The sequence below is a fragment of the Diaporthe citri genome (assembly GCF_014595645.1).
Source record: "Diaporthe citri strain NFHF-8-4 chromosome Unknown scaffold_5, whole genome shotgun sequence".
Taxonomy (NCBI): domain Eukaryota; kingdom Fungi; phylum Ascomycota; class Sordariomycetes; order Diaporthales; family Diaporthaceae; genus Diaporthe; species Diaporthe citri.
Window position 1 is genome coordinate 3,373,693 of NW_025064850.1, and position 16,815 is coordinate 3,390,507.

At 52.5% G+C, this 16,815-nt stretch overlaps 5 protein-coding genes across 5 annotated transcripts; 4 read left to right on the forward strand and 1 right to left on the reverse strand.

The window, feature by feature from the left end:
- Positions 1-1,376: 1,376 nt before the first annotated feature.
- On the forward strand, positions 1,377-2,642 carry INS49_011537 (uncharacterized protein; the record flags this gene model as incomplete). Its single annotated transcript, XM_043172250.1, has 2 exons — positions 1,377-1,556; positions 1,599-2,642. 2 exons carry the CDS (start codon positions 1,377-1,379, stop codon positions 2,640-2,642), a joined length of 1,224 nt encoding a protein of 407 aa, XP_043023995.1.
- A 760-nt stretch (positions 2,643-3,402) lies between these two features.
- INS49_011538 (uncharacterized protein) lies at positions 3,403-7,853 on the reverse strand (the record flags this gene model as incomplete). Its single annotated transcript, XM_043172251.1, has 7 exons — positions 3,403-3,471; positions 3,527-4,070; positions 4,140-4,963; positions 5,019-5,103; positions 5,172-5,208; positions 5,350-5,571; positions 7,403-7,853. 7 exons carry the CDS (start codon positions 7,851-7,853, stop codon positions 3,403-3,405), a joined length of 2,232 nt encoding a protein of 743 aa, XP_043023996.1.
- Positions 7,854-8,804: 951 nt separating this feature from the next.
- Positions 8,805-10,434, forward strand: INS49_011539 (uncharacterized protein; the record flags this gene model as incomplete). The annotated part of the gene is made up of 4 exons (XM_043172252.1): positions 8,805-8,856; positions 8,911-9,185; positions 9,261-9,285; positions 9,416-10,434. 4 exons carry the CDS (start codon positions 8,805-8,807, stop codon positions 10,432-10,434), a joined length of 1,371 nt encoding a protein of 456 aa, XP_043023997.1.
- A 588-nt stretch (positions 10,435-11,022) lies between these two features.
- Positions 11,023-13,305, forward strand: INS49_011540 (uncharacterized protein; the record flags this gene model as incomplete). Its single annotated transcript, XM_043172253.1, has 3 exons — positions 11,023-11,428; positions 11,615-12,406; positions 12,479-13,305. 3 exons carry the CDS (start codon positions 11,023-11,025, stop codon positions 13,303-13,305), a joined length of 2,025 nt encoding a protein of 674 aa, XP_043023998.1.
- A 775-nt stretch (positions 13,306-14,080) lies between these two features.
- INS49_011541 (uncharacterized protein) lies at positions 14,081-15,953 on the forward strand (the record flags this gene model as incomplete). Its single annotated transcript, XM_043172254.1, has 2 exons — positions 14,081-15,595; positions 15,657-15,953. The coding sequence occupies 2 exons, from the start codon at positions 14,081-14,083 to the stop codon at positions 15,951-15,953; spliced, it is 1,812 nt and encodes a 603-aa protein (XP_043023999.1).
- Between the last annotated feature and the right edge of the window lie 862 nt (positions 15,954-16,815).

Consider the following 16,815-nt stretch of genomic DNA (forward strand, 5'->3'; position numbering starts at 1 on the left):
CACCTAGACTGTGACATTGATGCTAGTTCGTCGAGGTTTGGACCATTCCCATCTGCTCGGGCCGCGTGGGTCAGCTCGCATTGAAGTGAGGGTCCACAAGCCAAGCATTGGGTTTGCTCTGTTCCCTGAAACTTTATTCACCAGCTGTTATGGGTGGGTCGAGCATGGCAAAAAGTTCGACAGAACTTCTGGGCCGTCGTCTCAACCCGCGCGCCCACCTCCTCACCAAAGCGTCATGCTGCCTTGAAATACCGTAGTCTGTCAGCCTAAGTGATACTGCTTGTGTGGATGTCATTGGTGCCCATCTCCCCATCTCACGAGCAGACGCTTGTGCAGAGGCTGTGTCCACGTCAATCCCCCACTGCGGAACCGTTTACACCCAGCGTGTCGCACATCACAGACGATCACGACCCTTGGACTTGAAGGATAGTCGGCGCTTAAGGCAACACAAGGCGCGTGTGGTTAGATCACCGTGGAGACGCGCTCAGAGCAAGTGGGAGAGTCTCCGCTGTGCACATACCGCCAAAAAAAAAAAAAAAAAAAAAAAAAAACCAAAACACGGCTTTTGCACAGCTCCTTCTGCACTTCCCGTTCAGATTGCTACAGCACATGTTGTCCTCAGACTCGAGAATTAAATGATGCCTGGGCCCAATTTGGACGTTTGCAGGAGCCGATGCATCCGACGAAATAGATGCAGGTGAGATCGTGTGTAGCACGCGGGGATCTCGATGCTGCAAAGTCTGCGACAGCCTTCCTCCTCCTGCGTATCCATAGACCCATTTAATTCGTGGCCTTCTCCAGAGTTCATGTTGTTTTTGCCAGCACCCACCTGGGGGCCCGGCAACTGGACCAACCCTAACCCCACGGTTGCAGCTCCTACGCCTGCTTTTTTTTTTTTTTTTTTTTTTTTTTTTTTTTTTTTTTTTTTTTTTTTTTTCTCTCTTGATTGCCTCGCGGCCGTTTGTCTCAGCCGGGGGATTATTCGAAATGCTAATGCCCCTGGGCTGAGAGCCCAATACGCCGCTGCAATGAGGGCAGCAGCTGAGCTCTTGAGGCCCAACTTGGCCAACCCCTTGGCTTTGTCGGTGTCGCATTCCCAGTTGGGCAACACAAGGCCCTCCCGAAATTCCCATCGGGCATTAACGACGGGTGGAGCATCCGAGAAAGGATTGACAGGGTGAGTCCCGGCTCAAACAAAATGAGATATCAAGGAGCCTTCGCACGACAAAAGCCAGCTGCCGCTGCTTTCCTGTCCCATCCTCAACTGCATTCCTCAAGCGATTCATTCCTTTTTTTTTTCCCCCTCAAAAGCTTCCAGGCTGCGCAGGCGGGCAGAGACGGGAATATCGGTCCCATAGGAAACGGCGCGGGACGCAATGGCAGCGGCAACATTAGCAGAGATGGAGAAGGCCGCGTGCTGTATGATTCAGGTCATTAAGGACACACCCGACCTGAGGGCCACGAAACTGGCTATTTCCGGAGACATGGCCCTCCGGAAATACCTGCCGGAATATGGGCACCAAAACGCAGGAGCAAGTCACCCCAGAGGCTTTGTGGTGAGCCCGCATGTTACGGTGCAGTACTAATATCGCCTGCAGCAAAGCATTGATCTTATTGTCAACTCGTCCACCTCGGCCAGCCTGCTGAGGAAGAAGCTGTTGCAGCACCCGATGTCTCCGGTCGTCGAGTCATCGCAGCTCCTGTACTACCAGACCACCTCACCGCCAACCTCACCGCCAGCGACTGCCTCAAAGCCAGGGCCTGCATCGCCGGCATCGGGCTTCGAGGTCCGCATCACGCCCGAGATGCTCTGCCCTTTCCTCCCCAGCGCAGCAAAGCCAGCCAGTGAGATCCAGCCCACTCCCGAGCAGCTGCCCTACATCTCGCTGGAGGACCTGATCGTCTTCAAGATGGACGCGTGCGGCCTGCGCGACTCGACCCAGAGCAAGCAGAACGAAGTGCGGCACGCGGCAGCACTACTCGAGCTGGCGACCGAGCACAGCGCCCTGTCGCTCAACGACGACCAGGCACGCATGGTTGAGGAGAGCTTGGCCGACGTGCTCCGCCACGCCGCACCCGACAAGCAGTCCAAGGCGTGGTGGCAGTCCCGGCTGAACGGCACCTGCGACCCGGACGCGCGCAAGCCGGCAAAGGAGGTCCTCACCGACCTGCTCGAGAACATGAGCCTGGACGAGGCGGCCAAGAAGTCGCCCTCCGAGGCCGGGCCGCGCGGCATCCTCGGCCGGACGTCCAGCTCGAGCTCCAAGACGTCCCTCACCTCGCTGACCTCGGCGTCGTCGGCCAACTCGCCCATGAGCCCGACCACGCCCTCCTTCCCGCCGCCGCACTCGCGCACCGCCTCCAAGGACCTCAACATCCTGCCGCCGACCGGGCCCATGAGGCCCAGGAAGTTCAGCACCTCCCAGAACAGCCCCGTCAAGATGTCCCACTCCCGCAAGAAGAGCGTCGACCAGGGGAGGCCCGCCCGCCACAGCCAGATCCTGGGCAGCCTGCCCAGCGGCAACATCGCCCACAACACCCTCCTCGACGACGGCCTCCACGCTTCCCCCGGGCTGGCCCTGACCGCGAGGTTCGAGTCCACTCCTGAGGATGGCAAGCTCGTCACCGGTTCATACTTCTGATGCCTTTCAAAGGCCCCTTTTCCCTCTCGTTTGCCTGCTTTTCTCCACTCTTTGCTACAACCGCATCTGAGCGAAAGCATGTTTCCTACGTCTTTGTCCTTATCAGCGAGCATCCTTTCATCAAGCGTCTTCATGTAATTTGTGAAATGTTCCTGGGTATGGAAATGGGTGCGTTGGGTTCAAAAAAAAGTTCTGTGCATTTTCTGCGATGGTTTCCTGCAGCTGTTTCGTCTTGCTATACCACAAATACCCCTATAGATTGGTTTTCTTGGTTTGGATTTGGACAAAAAGCTGCATAGCTGGACTCAAAATTTCCTTTGTGTTTCACGAAACCATATCGTAATGTATCATCTTGTATTATTGTACTGCGCCATAGATACTGTTGGGACCATCCCTAAAAACAAATCCTCTTTTGTCTGTTTTAAAATGGTGTCGTTGCTGCATTTGCCTCGTGATATCGGCGCAAGACTGCTTGATACCGTGTTCGGAATAGCATCGCCGCTATATCCAGATGGTGACGCGCGGAACATTGACGTGTGTAAATCGATGGGCATAGTAATATAATGTAAAGTCAAAGTCTAGCTAATTCATGCCTCTAGCACCTTCAAACTTGCACTACTCCCAAAAGCTACCTGCATGGTGATGACAGACTAGACTCGTACCTCCTACAGAAAATATTGGGATCAACAGACCAGCTGCTCCTGGACTCGAACCTGGGGAAGTCACAACTGCTTGGAGGCGCTTCCATAGCCAGGTAACCTTACTTCTTCAGCAATCCAAGCTCCCGCACGATAATGTCGGCAGCCTTCTCTCCAATGACAAGCGCAGTCTGTAATTCAGGTCAGTCTTGCGGAACTAGGTCGCTAGGGGTACGAGATGCTCACATTGTTGGTGTTTGCTCCAACATTCTCCGGCGGAATGCTCAGATCCGCGACTTTCAGGTTCTGAACTCCATAGACGTTCAAATTCCCGTCTACAACGCCCATCTCTCCTCTCGGCGCCATCTTACACGACCCCAGAGAGTGCCAAGTTGTCTGGATGTTCTCCCGAAGATACTGCTCGATGGCCTTGTCGTCCTCGGCAGAATATTCCAAGTCTTGTACGTCTGTCCCATTCACGCCAGGGGCTGTCGAGACATCCTCGACCACTGCCGCCTTTGATTGCGGGGAGAACTTTGGATGGCCGAGTGCGACCTCCCCTCGGAACAGCTGTGTACGTCTCATAAACTCGCGTTGTTTCTTGTATGCCCAGACCTGCTTCTTGAGGTCGATTTCACCCGGGTCAGAGAAGAACCCGACGTCGAAGTCAAGTGGGTCATCGAAGTTGGGGCCGGTAATGTGTATCGAGCCTCTGGAGTACGGGTATGCTGTGTAGTTCCCCATGAGAAGATACTGTCCCGGCTCAAGAGCTGACTGGTCGCCAACAAAGCTGGATCACAGGCAAAGGCCGAGTCGTCAATCAGCCATTCGCAAAGCACATTCAGCATCGTTTACTTACCCATTGATCATTCCCATTAGCATCAAAGGTTTGTTCGGCTTGTCTTTGAAGTCCCTCTCCCAGGCCGCCAACAAATCCTTGTCCAACGTTGTGCGATCTGCCTCGGAAGGCTGCATCTTTACGCCGACTTCGACAAAGTTCCAGCCGAGGATCTTGTCCTTGTTGCGGATCAACTCTTCCTCCTTGACGCGGCCACTGATGATGAAATCACTGGTCTCGCGTGGCTGGAGTGATGTCTTGAATGGGATGAGAATCAGGTGGTGGTCTTGCCAGTTGCCTCCCACACCAGGCAGGTCTGCTACAACCGGGACACCCGCCTTCTCAAGCACCTTCTCGCCACCGATGCCGGATCTCTCGAGGACGCTTGGTGTTCCGTTGGCCCCACAGGAGACCACGACCAACTTCCGAGCCTTGAAGACCTGCTTCGGGCTCTTGGTGACCCCAATCTGGATCTGGAAATCCGGATTGGGCGCGACCTCAACACCACACGCCTTCTTGGCGTCATCGAATATCACACGTACAACCTTGGTCTCGACAAGGACGTGCAGGTTCGGGTGCTTCCCATCTTGCAGCTTCGGGTGGAGGAACGTGTGGGCGGCATCCTGGCGTTTGCCCTCTGGGGAGACGTACCTGAGTGACCGCTCGCAGCAATTGTTGGCGTCGAGGCTTTGCATATCCTTGCTTTCAGGCAGGCCACCGTAGGTCTCGAGCACCTTGATATAGTCATCTTCAGGATTCTTCGCACTATATCCGCCGTTGCTGATGTGAATCGGGCCCGAATAACCATGCCTGCTTGCGTCGCCAGGGCCGTGGTAACTCTCGAGCTATGGCAAACCAGCATGAGTGAGAGCTCCGTAATCTGGTCCTGGGTATGCTGACCTTTTGCATGAAGGGAAGGATTTCATCAGTCGTCCATCCTGGGGTATTCCAAGAATCAAAGTCCTCGCGCTGGGCTCTCGTGTACCTGAAGTGCTAGTGTCAGCGACTCAAAATTCCCAACACTGACTTTCAAACCTTGAAAGGTGCTCATACATCATGAAGTTGATCGAAGATCCTCCGCCCAAAGTTCCTGTACGAAGACCAGGTCAGCATCGAGGAGCATTTTAGTACCCGCATCCCCGCCCTTCGTGACCTGAATGCCGTGCAGACTAAAAGGCAGCAGGCACAAAATCGTCCTTCCGCGGGTGTTCAAGACTGTTGTAGCACTAACCTCCTGAAGGCACAATTGACTCCCGCCCGGCGAGGTGCTCGGAAGCCTTGGCTTTATAGAACAAAGCTGTCTTGCTGGTGGGTAGCAGATGCTGAAAATAGAGGAGCGGGTTGACCACATTGGGCACGTTGAAATTGTCCTGTCCGCCCTCGATGACGAGGATGGACAGTTCTGGATCCGCTTCTGCTAGTCTTCCAGCGACCACACACGCCGCAGTACCTCCTGGAATTCGTTATGATTAGCTATGTGGTCTTCATGTACAAGGGACAAAGCAAATGAGACGTGCCTCCGGCGATAATGACATCCACCTCCTCAATGCACTCGTTAGGGTTGTTAGTCAGTCCCATCTTGTGTCCGCCTTATTCAAAGAAAAGAAATAAAGGAATTCGCGAGGACCCTGGAAGGTGCAAACGATAAAGGCAGGTCTAGATATGGATCGGGGAGTGATGAGAGCGGGGGTAAATATATCGTTTCACAAGAACCGTCGCTTTGGGAAAGATACCCGACATCTGAGTTAGAAACTGTAATAGTCTCTGTCAAAGTGGGTTCTCGGATGGCTAGGCTTCTGTAAGCCACATTCTCTTCAGCGTTTGTGTAGTACCACGAGCGGAGGAAGCTCTCGTCGAGCGCCAATGATGTCCGTATCCCAATTTTGACCGCCGATTGGGGCATGTCTGCATAAGCCGCTTGCAGGAGGAGTGATACAAACAGAGCAGGCAAGGGGTTGGCTCAACCTCTGATTCGCAAGGTCTTCCCGGCTGGCGCGACTTAGCTTCGCTGGGCGCCTGTCGTGCACAGCCTGCAGGATCACGCGGGGAATGATCGGCAAGAGAAAGTGTAACGAAGGTCAGCTTTGGCAGCTAGGCCCATTGGCATTTGGTAAGCCGAGGTTCCAAACAGCGTAAAAGGCTTAGTAAGAGCGGGACGTACACGAGAGAAATTCAAGAAAAGGCATGCAATGCAAGAAGTGTGGTGATGAGTGGATTATGCTGTCGATCCTAGGGAAGTCTTCTAATATATCCAGTACGGAGATATAGTAGTACTGCTCTTCCGAGGCCGTTCTCAAGCGCTGGCTTAGGCGAAAAGAGGTTGCCAAAATTCCTCCAACGCAATCACTTTCAGTAGTGATATCATATCAAAGCCAGCACACTCGCCACGACAATAGCCATCACTGGTCCGACGCTGCTCCGAACAGACGGGAGCGCCGCAGACTCCTCGCAGCCAACCCCGGTGGGCACAGCACCTGGACCGGTGCCGATCGCCACCACTTGACTACCGCAATCAGCAGCCTGGGCAAGATTCACCTGCTGATTATCCCAATCAAACACGGCGTACGCGGCTTTTAGAAACGGACTGCCGAGAATGTATATGGGCGGGTCTATAGCAGCGACTGCATCGGTCACAACAAGGGCGCAAAAGGTCTGCCCGTCCTGCTCGACTTCTGCGACGAGGGTCTCAAAGTCGGCACGGATTGTCTTGGTGTCATATTTCACGTCCAGTCCGCCGGATTGGCCTCTGAGATCGCAAGCGATTAAACAGACGCTAAGACCGAGTGCTGTTGCCTTCTTTCCTCCTACATCGTCGCAAATTCGAGACGACACGCCTTCGGAAGCCAGGATTACGGGTATGCCGCGGTCAAGGAGCCCTAAGAAGCTGTCTTGATCGCAATCGCTTGAGGCGGCGTCGTTTGGTTTGGTCATGCTTAGGGACTGGACGGTGACAAAGTAACTAATGAAACGTGTTAGCCGGCTGCAGGGCCCTCAGGGCCTTTTTCATCCGGTAAGACTTATTCGGATACTGCAATTTTCTCGTTGCTGCCGCCATTTCCCGAGGGACGTGCCGCCATCTGAAGAGATTCCAGAGGCAGTGTTTGTAGGGAGCCTAGGAACTTCTTCTGATCCCACCAAAGATGATGGACCCCGTAGCATAGTCATGTTCTCTGAGATTTAGACTGAATGCACGGCTTGCAATCAGGCCCTGCGAAGCCATTGAGTCCAAGATTAGGCTGTGTGGCTTTTGAGAGTTGTAGCCATACACTACGTTAGCCCCATACCCATGATCCCCAAGGTAATTCCATTGATGTCGTTTGCAACGCCAAGCTGCTGCCCCGAGATTTTCAGGGCCCCAATGGCAATGCTGTCAGTGTAGGAGTTGACTCCGACGGTGGTGTTGTCGACGTAGACAAGGGCATCTCCATTCTTACGATCCTTCGCTATTGGAGACAAAGCTGGGTCATAGCGACCGATGGACTTGCAGTAGTCGGGTGAGTGTCCCTGTTGGTTGGCGGAAACACCATCGCTGTCTGTGACGTTGTCGCCGGCTGCCGTGGAACAGGTCGGGCCGACCCAGAGCTCAAAGCTTCCGGTATAGAGGACGACGGTGGTATCTTGTCCTGCGGTTGAGATGTTGATGATGTAGGTGGTCAACGCGATGGAAAGGTTGCCCAACTCAGCCACCGAGTAGTGACTGCTGCCCCTGCGTTGAATCATTGGTGCTCCATTCATCTGCTGAGCCGATAGTCCGATCAGTATGAATTTGCAGCCAGCCAAATATGAGATGAAGCTAGGCAATGAATCACTGATGTAAACCAACTACGGCCGAGAATGAGCTTCAGAAGCTACAAACGACATCAGTTCCATCCACACCTAACCCGTAGGGGGGAGAGAGCAAAGCCTTTTGTCAAGGACCAAGGACTTGAGCAAATCCAAAGTATAATTCTTGTCTACTTCACAGGGGCAACTTCACCGACTACTCTCAAAAATGACCCTGGCAAGTTGTCAAACGGAGTTATTGCAACTGAAAAATCCGTCTGCCCGGCCTAGTAATGGGTCAATCCATTGTTACAGTGCAAGCAAAACGCTTGGTGTGGCAACCAACAGAGATCACTCGTCCAATTGCATTGACCAGACCATCAATTCTAGCCAGACACATGCCACGGTGCCAGAGTATTTGCCAATCCAGGTCGGTATAAAGGTTGATTTGTCACTACACAGTAATTCCCTTTTTGTTCTACTGGTTTGGATTGTCTCAACATGATGTACAAGTGTCTATTCATCTAGGCGTTCCGAGTGCTAAGTATTGGCAGAACCCATGAGTCTCAATCCCCATTTGCGTCAGTCACATACATTGCATGGTTTTCTTTTGATGAGGATGTATGCTTTTGTAGAGCTATACTCGAACTTCTTAGTACTTACGAAGTGGCGTCTGCGTACCTTGCCAGTGTGGCTTTGAGTGACGTTGAGACCCCACCCAGTTTCATGCCAAGAAATGAACAACACACCTTCTAGCGGTCAAAAGCGCGCACTCTTTGTTTTCAAAGATCCACCTTTGAAGCCTGTCCGACCACGTGGTATCTCGTATATCATCTTCGTGACTCAAGACGCGTCCAAATTCTCAAGCTTCTCAAGCTTATTCCTCAACGCACATCACTCACCGACAAGTGGACTCGGCACACCATGGCTGGACTCGTAGACAAACTGACAGCCTCAGGAGGCACCGAAAACGCAGGTGCGACTCACTCAGCAGCTCAACCAAGTCACAGACCAGCTGATACCTGAGCAGGATTCCTCAATGACATCGTTGCACAACTATGGCCCAACATCAATGTCGCTGGCGGCAGGATGATCAAGGAGATAGTCGAGCCCATCCTCGCCTCCACGCTTCCCGGCCCTCTCTCTTCTCTCCGTTTCGTCAAGGTCGACCTGGGGCAAGAGCCCATCAGGATATCCGAGGTGGATGTCCACAAGACCCAAAATGGCGGCATCAAGCTTGACATGGATATCGTTTGGGATGGCAAGAGCGATATTGATCTTGAAGGATCCTTGGTCCCCAAGCTGGTAAAATTGCGCGCTGCACGCAACTTGATTCATAAATATGCAAAGAGAGCACACATTTCTAACTTGCTGTAACAGGGAATCAAAAACATCCACCTGCAGGGTCGGCTCTCAGTTCTGCTCGCACCTCTGACCAACATCATCCCTCTGGTATGGACTGATCCTGCATGCGTATATGTTCCAAGACACCAAATATATGCTTACATGATGAGTAAAGATTGGCGCTGCGCAAGTGGCCTTCATCAACCCACCTACGCTCAAGCTCGACTTCACCGATGCAGCCAATCTCGCCGACTGCTTCCTGGTTGACAAGGCTATCCGCAAAATTATACTCAACATCGTCTCCTCCATGGCTGTCCTTCCCAATCGCTTCTTGGTCAAGCTTGATAACAACAACGATTACTTCAAGACCTACTTGCCCCACCTCGGAGCCCTCCGCCTGACTGTTGAGAAGGCAACTGGAGTCCGAGGCCCGAAGAAGAACGCTGTCATGAAACTGCTGAACAAGATCGTCAAGGACATACCTGACTGCTACTGCAAGGTCGCCGTCGGCGCCGAGGAAGAATGGCGGACTTCGACCAAGAAGGACGAAAACAACCCGGAGTGGAACGAGACTCACGACTTCCTCGTGGCCGACAACGACCAGGAGATCGTGATCGATGTGCAGGACGAGGATCTTGGCAGCGATGACGATATTGGAATCGCCACTACCACCGTCAAGGACATCTTGCTCGATGGCGGCTCGAAGGAGCTGCAGCTCTTCCACAACGGCGACCCAGTAGATGCCAGGGTCAGCGTCAGAGCTCAGTTCTACAACTTTGTTGATGACGCCGGGATCCTGTCCAGCAAGAGCGACGCGGAGGAGGGCCAGATGGTTGGGCTCGCCACAGTGCTCATTGGCAGCGTCTCCGGACTGCAGGGCCAGCGAGACGAGCTGAACCCCAGCGTCAAGGTGTCGTGGGGCGAGAAGGAGTTCTTCACCGCCGCCAAATCCTACACCCCAGGAACGGACATCTTCAACCCGTCTTTCGACCAGGCCTTCAGGATTCCGTTGACCGCCGCCTTGCTTGCCAACCCAGAAAGCTTCAAGCTTACTCTGCTGAACAAGAAGGACGAGACGGCCACCTTCGAGATCCCATTCTCGGACATTCTTCAGGCCCCTGGCCTGATTAAGGAGGACAGCTTCGCCGTCGGTCTTGGCGTGACTGTAAGGGCTAGCATTTCGCTCCGCGCCTTGCGACTCGCCCACTAGCGTTGATTATCACTCTGTCGCGAATATCACATAGCGTACAATGGTCTTGCAGTCTCTTCCTACATGAAACGGGTTTCTTCTTGGGCGTTGAAAATTGTGGAATTTCTCACTTACCAAAATAAGCAAGGTCAACAGGAAGTGTTCAAAAACGGGTGTACCAAGGACAGCATACAGTCATTACAACCAGCCATTGAAGTTACAGAGCAATCTTTGAGTTCCTTATCTTGAAAGTGTTAGGTGAATCTCAAAACATACTCAAAACATACACATGACAAAGAACGCTATTAAACACAAGTGACCATGTCCGCATTCATGCCTGCTCCTTGTTCTAATTATATCACAAGCGGATGGCCGCACTGCCAGATCGATTCCAAAGATTGTTAGGCGGAAGACATAGAAAGAAAGGCCTTGTTCATCACAATGAGAGGATTCCCAGCAGGAATAAAGACGTTGATTACAAAAAAACTACAAGATCGGACGGATCAGTCGTTCACGCAGAGCGAATTCGAATATTGTTTCACTGAAAGGAGTTAGGATTGCCTCAACAATCACGCGAAAGTCGCAGCATTTTGGCACTCCCAGTCAACAATGAACAACATGGACTCTGAACCGGAACATGGCCTTTTGGAGACTCTGAATACGATGCGAGGGTTCTCGGATGTCATGGAAGGAGAGCTGGAGAATCTCGCCCGCGTCATGTCAAACCCTTCACCTCAAACTTGCGCGAAGTTCTGCGAACTCTTCCTCCTAGATGCAGATCAAAGGTTGAAATTTCAGCGCCCAGACGAGGAACTCCAGATCCCCTTCACAAAGCTGCGCCTTCAATCTTATCATTTATGGGATGCATACTTCATGCTGATCTCAAAGTTGCGAGGCCTGAATGGAGGTATCCTAGCCTATCAGTACCCATCTGATTCCACCACGTACAAGCAGGTCTGTCTGGCTGTATGCTTTATTCGAGCTCTTTTGGCATATAGCAAGGCGGATTGCAAGCGTGAGTGGATGCTCTGCGAGCTAGACCCAAGTCGTCAGCGTCGACACCTCCCACGAGATGCGCCTTCCTTACAGCAATGTCCAAGTGGAAATCCTGTTGGATTACAGTGCTACTGTGCTGGCGGTGCAGCTAGACATATTGCGGATCATATATCTCGCGGTGTACAGCTGATATTCGTTCGTAAAGAAAGTGTAGACGAATGGGTGAAACTGCTCGAGAGGTGCTCACCCGACCCAACATATTACCAGCCCTTGCTCATCCATCACTTCTACCGAGAGAATCTCCGGCCGCCACCGGAGTTCAAAGGTAAGTTGGAAATCAAACCCAATTTCCGGAAAACCACTCCTCGAGGCGAGCAAAGTGTTTTTGACGCCGACTGGTCTGTCATGCTTCCAAGCAGCAGCAACCCAGAAAGACAACCTGAAAGATACACCGTTCTCGTGGGGCAAGAAGCCGGGTACTTGAAAAGATACAGAAAATTTATGAGCAATCGGTTGGATGACTTCGGATACAATTACAGGAAGCCCAAGCTCAAGGGACAAATCCCAATCAACCCTTCTGATGGAGACCGCTACTCATACGGTGCGTTTGTTGGGCTGCATATGGTTGATCAGTTCGATCAAGTTCCAGACAATAGCCCGATCTTCAAGGTTATCGAAGAGAACCGTCATATAATGGAAACACATGTCGACACCTGGGCTATATCGGAAAAGCCAATGAGCAACGGCCTGGCTGGACTCCGCAGCTTCTTCAACTGCATCCAGAGGGACGAGTGGACCGACCCACTCTACCCTGACCGCTACAAGCATTCCTCGACTCTGAGAGAATCAGAGGTGGTTTATCAAAAGGCCATAGACCCGAGAATGGCTGCTACTTCGAAGGACTTGGAGATTGCTAGGGACCACTTCAAAAACAAGATGTTCATGTACCTCGTTTGTCGGAGAACATTAAATTCTCAATGGTTTGATCGATCCATCAGTAAGTACATCGAGCCCACACCTGTCAGCTTCAATACCCCACGGGTAGGATCATTGATCTTAGACGTACAAGGTGTCTTTGACAAGGCTCGAGCGGACATCAAGACAGCATCCGGCGGCCCCTTCAACGTCAACCAAGTGGTGCGATGCCTGAAGACATTCAAGCAATTGACAAACTGCCAAATTGTGTCCACATTCCCAGGGGCCGCTGGGCATCTCCTCGACGACAGAGTCGACGTGAGGTCCGAGGCGATAGAAGCACAACTCCGCAGGGGCGGATCCCGGTGCTCTTCTCTGCAGTTTTTCACCCTGCCGCAGGACAAATTTGACGAGCTCACAGCAGACAGTGCGAAGCTGGCCAAGATTTTGAAGTCCATCGAGATGATGGTGGGTACGGCAGGCGAGCAGAGGATGGTCATAACCTGCCTGCACCTATTCGAAGCCGCACTCATCCTCGCCGGGATACAAAAACACTTCAGTGCAACCAACCTCAGGACCGTTTACCTGCCAAGCCATCCAACGGCTGATGAGAGGCGGCAATTTTCCTTGCATTGGTCCACTGAAAATAAGGCCTCGACAAGAATCGTCATTGTTTTGGAAGACTTTGACGCCTTTGGCCTTGGGCTGGATCGTGCAAACTGGCAGATTCTGACGGGCCCCGTGCGAACAAAGGAACAAGAAGCCAGGATCTTCAGCCTAACTAACTCGGCACAGCAGCAAAGAAGCTTGCACCATCTCTTGCTTTTAACAGAAGACAATCCTGCTGACCGGCTGATACTCAGCAGGCAAGCCAAACTAATCGTCACCAGTGACCCCTTTGACATGAACAGCCCACTTTCGTTGCGAGAGCCGGCCACAGAAACTGATATTGAGCCCAATTCCGTGGATCGAGCAAAATAAGAATGCAGATATAGAAAGATACGGAATCAAAAAATGATCACACACTTTTGCCTCTTTCTCCACGTGTAACTTCTCTTTCGGAAATGAATACCCTCATGCTGCCGGAACGTTACCGGGACGGCGCCGAGAGTGGTCTCGTCAGTGAATTGGGATAAACTTGTGCAGGTCCTTTAAACACTTCGGCAGGGGAAACTATTGATGGAGATGGAATAAAGATATTCGTCATTTCTTATGTATTCATTGAAACCAGAGAAGCTAGAATAGGTGATGATACTTCACTGAAGCTTCGATATAGCCTTGCGCCTACGAGGGACAATCAAGCCCTAACCCTGACCGTACACCGGCGGTTGCTTGGTGTACACTAGCTACGCACAGTGAGTCAAGGACAAATTTCTCTCCACCTGACCACAACTTGAGGGCATATCGTCGTCACTCCGCAACGACAGACTCAAAATCGTGGATTATGTAGCTCATTGGAAGCCTTCGTGAGCCTTACATTACGTATCCTCATTCAGGTACCTTCCCTTCTACGTTTTCGGCTGTTCAACAAATCGACCACCGACCACTAAATTCAGGTCGCGAAGCACCGTTCGTTCTCAATATCAAACGACAGGGAACAAGCGATCCACCCGCTCCTTCCAATTAAATAACGAAGTATATGAAGGCGAGGTTCTATCTTCTCCGAGTGCTCGTTGGTTTCGACGTTACACTGGCAGACGGGGCGGCACGGACCCAAAGGCCTTGAGCCCTTGGCAACTATATTGACACCGGCGCCATGAACAGCGAGGTGGATCACGTGGTCACCCTCGGCCGTTCCACTCTTGAGAGCACACAAGCCCTGATAGAGGAGCTGGACGCACTCGGTGCTGCATACAAGCAGAAACTGGCCAATGCGACGAAACTGGAACGACGGGAACTGGCGGATCCGCTTCCAGGGATACACGAATTTGTGACGTCGGTCAAGGGCACGGGGAATTCCGTCCAGCGCATCTTGAAGGCACGGAAAAACATTTTCTCAAGTGGTTCCGACGACCAGTCTCGTGAGGAGCGGGACAAGAAGGACACAGCTATCATCCAGGGCTGCGGCCTGAACTCGCACCAGGAGCAGTGGGATGCCATCAAGCGCACCCATGGCCTGATGGCCTTCCGTCGAAGATTCAGTGGCAACTATACGAAACTCGGTACCACTGTCGATGCCGTAGTAGAGAACGGTACCGAGTGGGTCAAGGTGTCCGTGGTGACGGAGAAGAAGCTCATATACCAAATGGCACAAGAAGGTTGGAATCCTGATGACTCGACCGATGAGGAGTCCGATGAAAGCGACGGCGAGAACACAGGAATCGGTATTGTGAAAACCGCCAGCCAACTCATCAAAGCAGCACGTTCAAACCGGTGCAATACCCGAATCCCGCGAGTACGCTTGGTCCTGCCAAATCTCACCGAAGGGCATGTCGAAGCGATCGACAAATTACTCGGACGAATCCGTTGTCTAGGCGTCTCCAAGAGGCAAGAAGGAGACGTCGAGATCCTCGTGGATTGCTCCAACAGCCAATTCTTGGAAACCCCTATTCCTCCTCTAGAAACAGCCTTTGCCAACATGTTCCGGGACACTAATCTGGACCGGCTGACACCTACGGTGAACCTGGAGCTAACCATTCTCCTTTCATTGGCGTCTGACATTGCGCACGCTGAAATCGAGCCCAAAGAATGGTACTCGATGCAGACGATGTCTCACCTGGAAGATGAAGCGCACGCGCCCGGCGCAAGGTTAAAGGTCGTCTATAGCGCTCTGAGAGGGAGGCGGCTGGAATGCACTTACGAAGTCGCTCGGGAATTCTGCAACATCGTAGACGATTTGGGTACGGAAACTACCAAGGCACGAGCTGCGCTCATGTTCGGGTGGAAAGATGTGCAAGAGGGCATACAGGTCCTCCGCCGCAGTCAACTTCCGCGTTCGAATAGTAGCGGTGAGGCCGCCGTTACTACCGGTGACCAACCCAAGCCTGCAGAACCGAAGAATTTGATTGAGGAATGGCGGAAGCTCTCGATGTACCCAGTGCCGGAAGACCTTCAGTTTCCGGTGAGAGTGATTGGGGAAGATATCTTTGAAGACAAAGACTACGCCTCACTGATCCGAAACGGGAAATTGCCACCTGTAGCAAGCAAGGTCTGGGAGAAGCTGGACCGGCCATACAATCGTTCCTGTCACCTATGGGGATGGATGCAAGATATCACCACTGTCTCAGCCAACAGTCTTAATACGAGGCTAGTCGATGCCACTGTGGACGAGGTAAGCCTATTTCAATGGGACGTTGGCTGCACAGCACCCCGGAATTAACAATGTTGGCCAGGGACGAAGCAACGCTTTGGAAGTTGGTCCCAGGATGTACCTCACATCGCTCGCCATCAGTCTCAATACCGCAAAGCCGTGCCCGACCGACAAATGGAACGAGATCAAGGATGCGAAACACGAGCGGAAGGAAGCGAGGACCAAGGAGGCTAAGTCAATGAAAGCAGCCGGGACCTGGGGTCCCAGCATGGGCGTGCCGGTCAAGTGGGACCAAAAGCAGGTCAGGAAGCAGAGCAACAGGCGGCACAAAGGCGCCGTGGACAGGTCTGACGCGTCGCAGCGGTCCTCGTCAGACTGAGGAAACATCGCGGATCCTCGGCGCCATTGCCACGTTGTGACCATGGCGGCCGCTAGTTGCCGGGGAAATGCAACGTCGGATGGATCTGGCCTATTAAGGGGCGCAATAATGGCTTCATTTCAATCTCGAAGCGCCATGGGCTGCTTGCTTTTCCAATCTCGTGTATCACCACAACGTGTCACAAGGGGACAGCAGATCGCAAGCCACGATCAAGCAGATATCGTGTGCCCATCAAAAAAAGCACGTTGATTCCATATCTTTGAACATGGTCCGCGTCAGCTGCAGGCTGTAGTCTGCAGTAGGTCATGGTCAAGGCGCCGGGACTGTGCTTTTGGAGGCTTGATATCCCAGATGCCACATCCATGCCTTCAGGAGGATTTTGGGCCGTGATATCACTAGTCACTCTTCCGTGCCTCGCTCGAGTCTGGGATCAGTCTCCTGGCTGCCTGGTCATCCCTTTCGTAGATCACTCGTTGGGTACTGATGGAGCGTTTGATCCCCGCAAGCTCATGTTGGTGCAGGCGTTTTCAGCTAATGCTCGATCTATTCCCCGAATAGACAATGCAGGAAGCTTGGGGATCTGTTGGATGCTAAAACAAAATAAACCGTGCCTAGGGTGGTAGCGTGGCTCCTGCACTTTAGCTGTCAGCCCTAATATGGACACCGTGAAACGGCAGAGCCGGAACAGGCGCCGATGAGTCGAGCGGTATGTTCAAATAACAGTTGGAAGGAATTTGGTTGACTTATTAAAGTGTTGTCCACACCCCACTTCAAGAAGCTCAAGGAAAGACATCTTCTGACTTACCCGGAGTACTCCTGTGAAGTCACTCGCAAAAAAGCAACAAGGCGTGTCAGTAGCCCC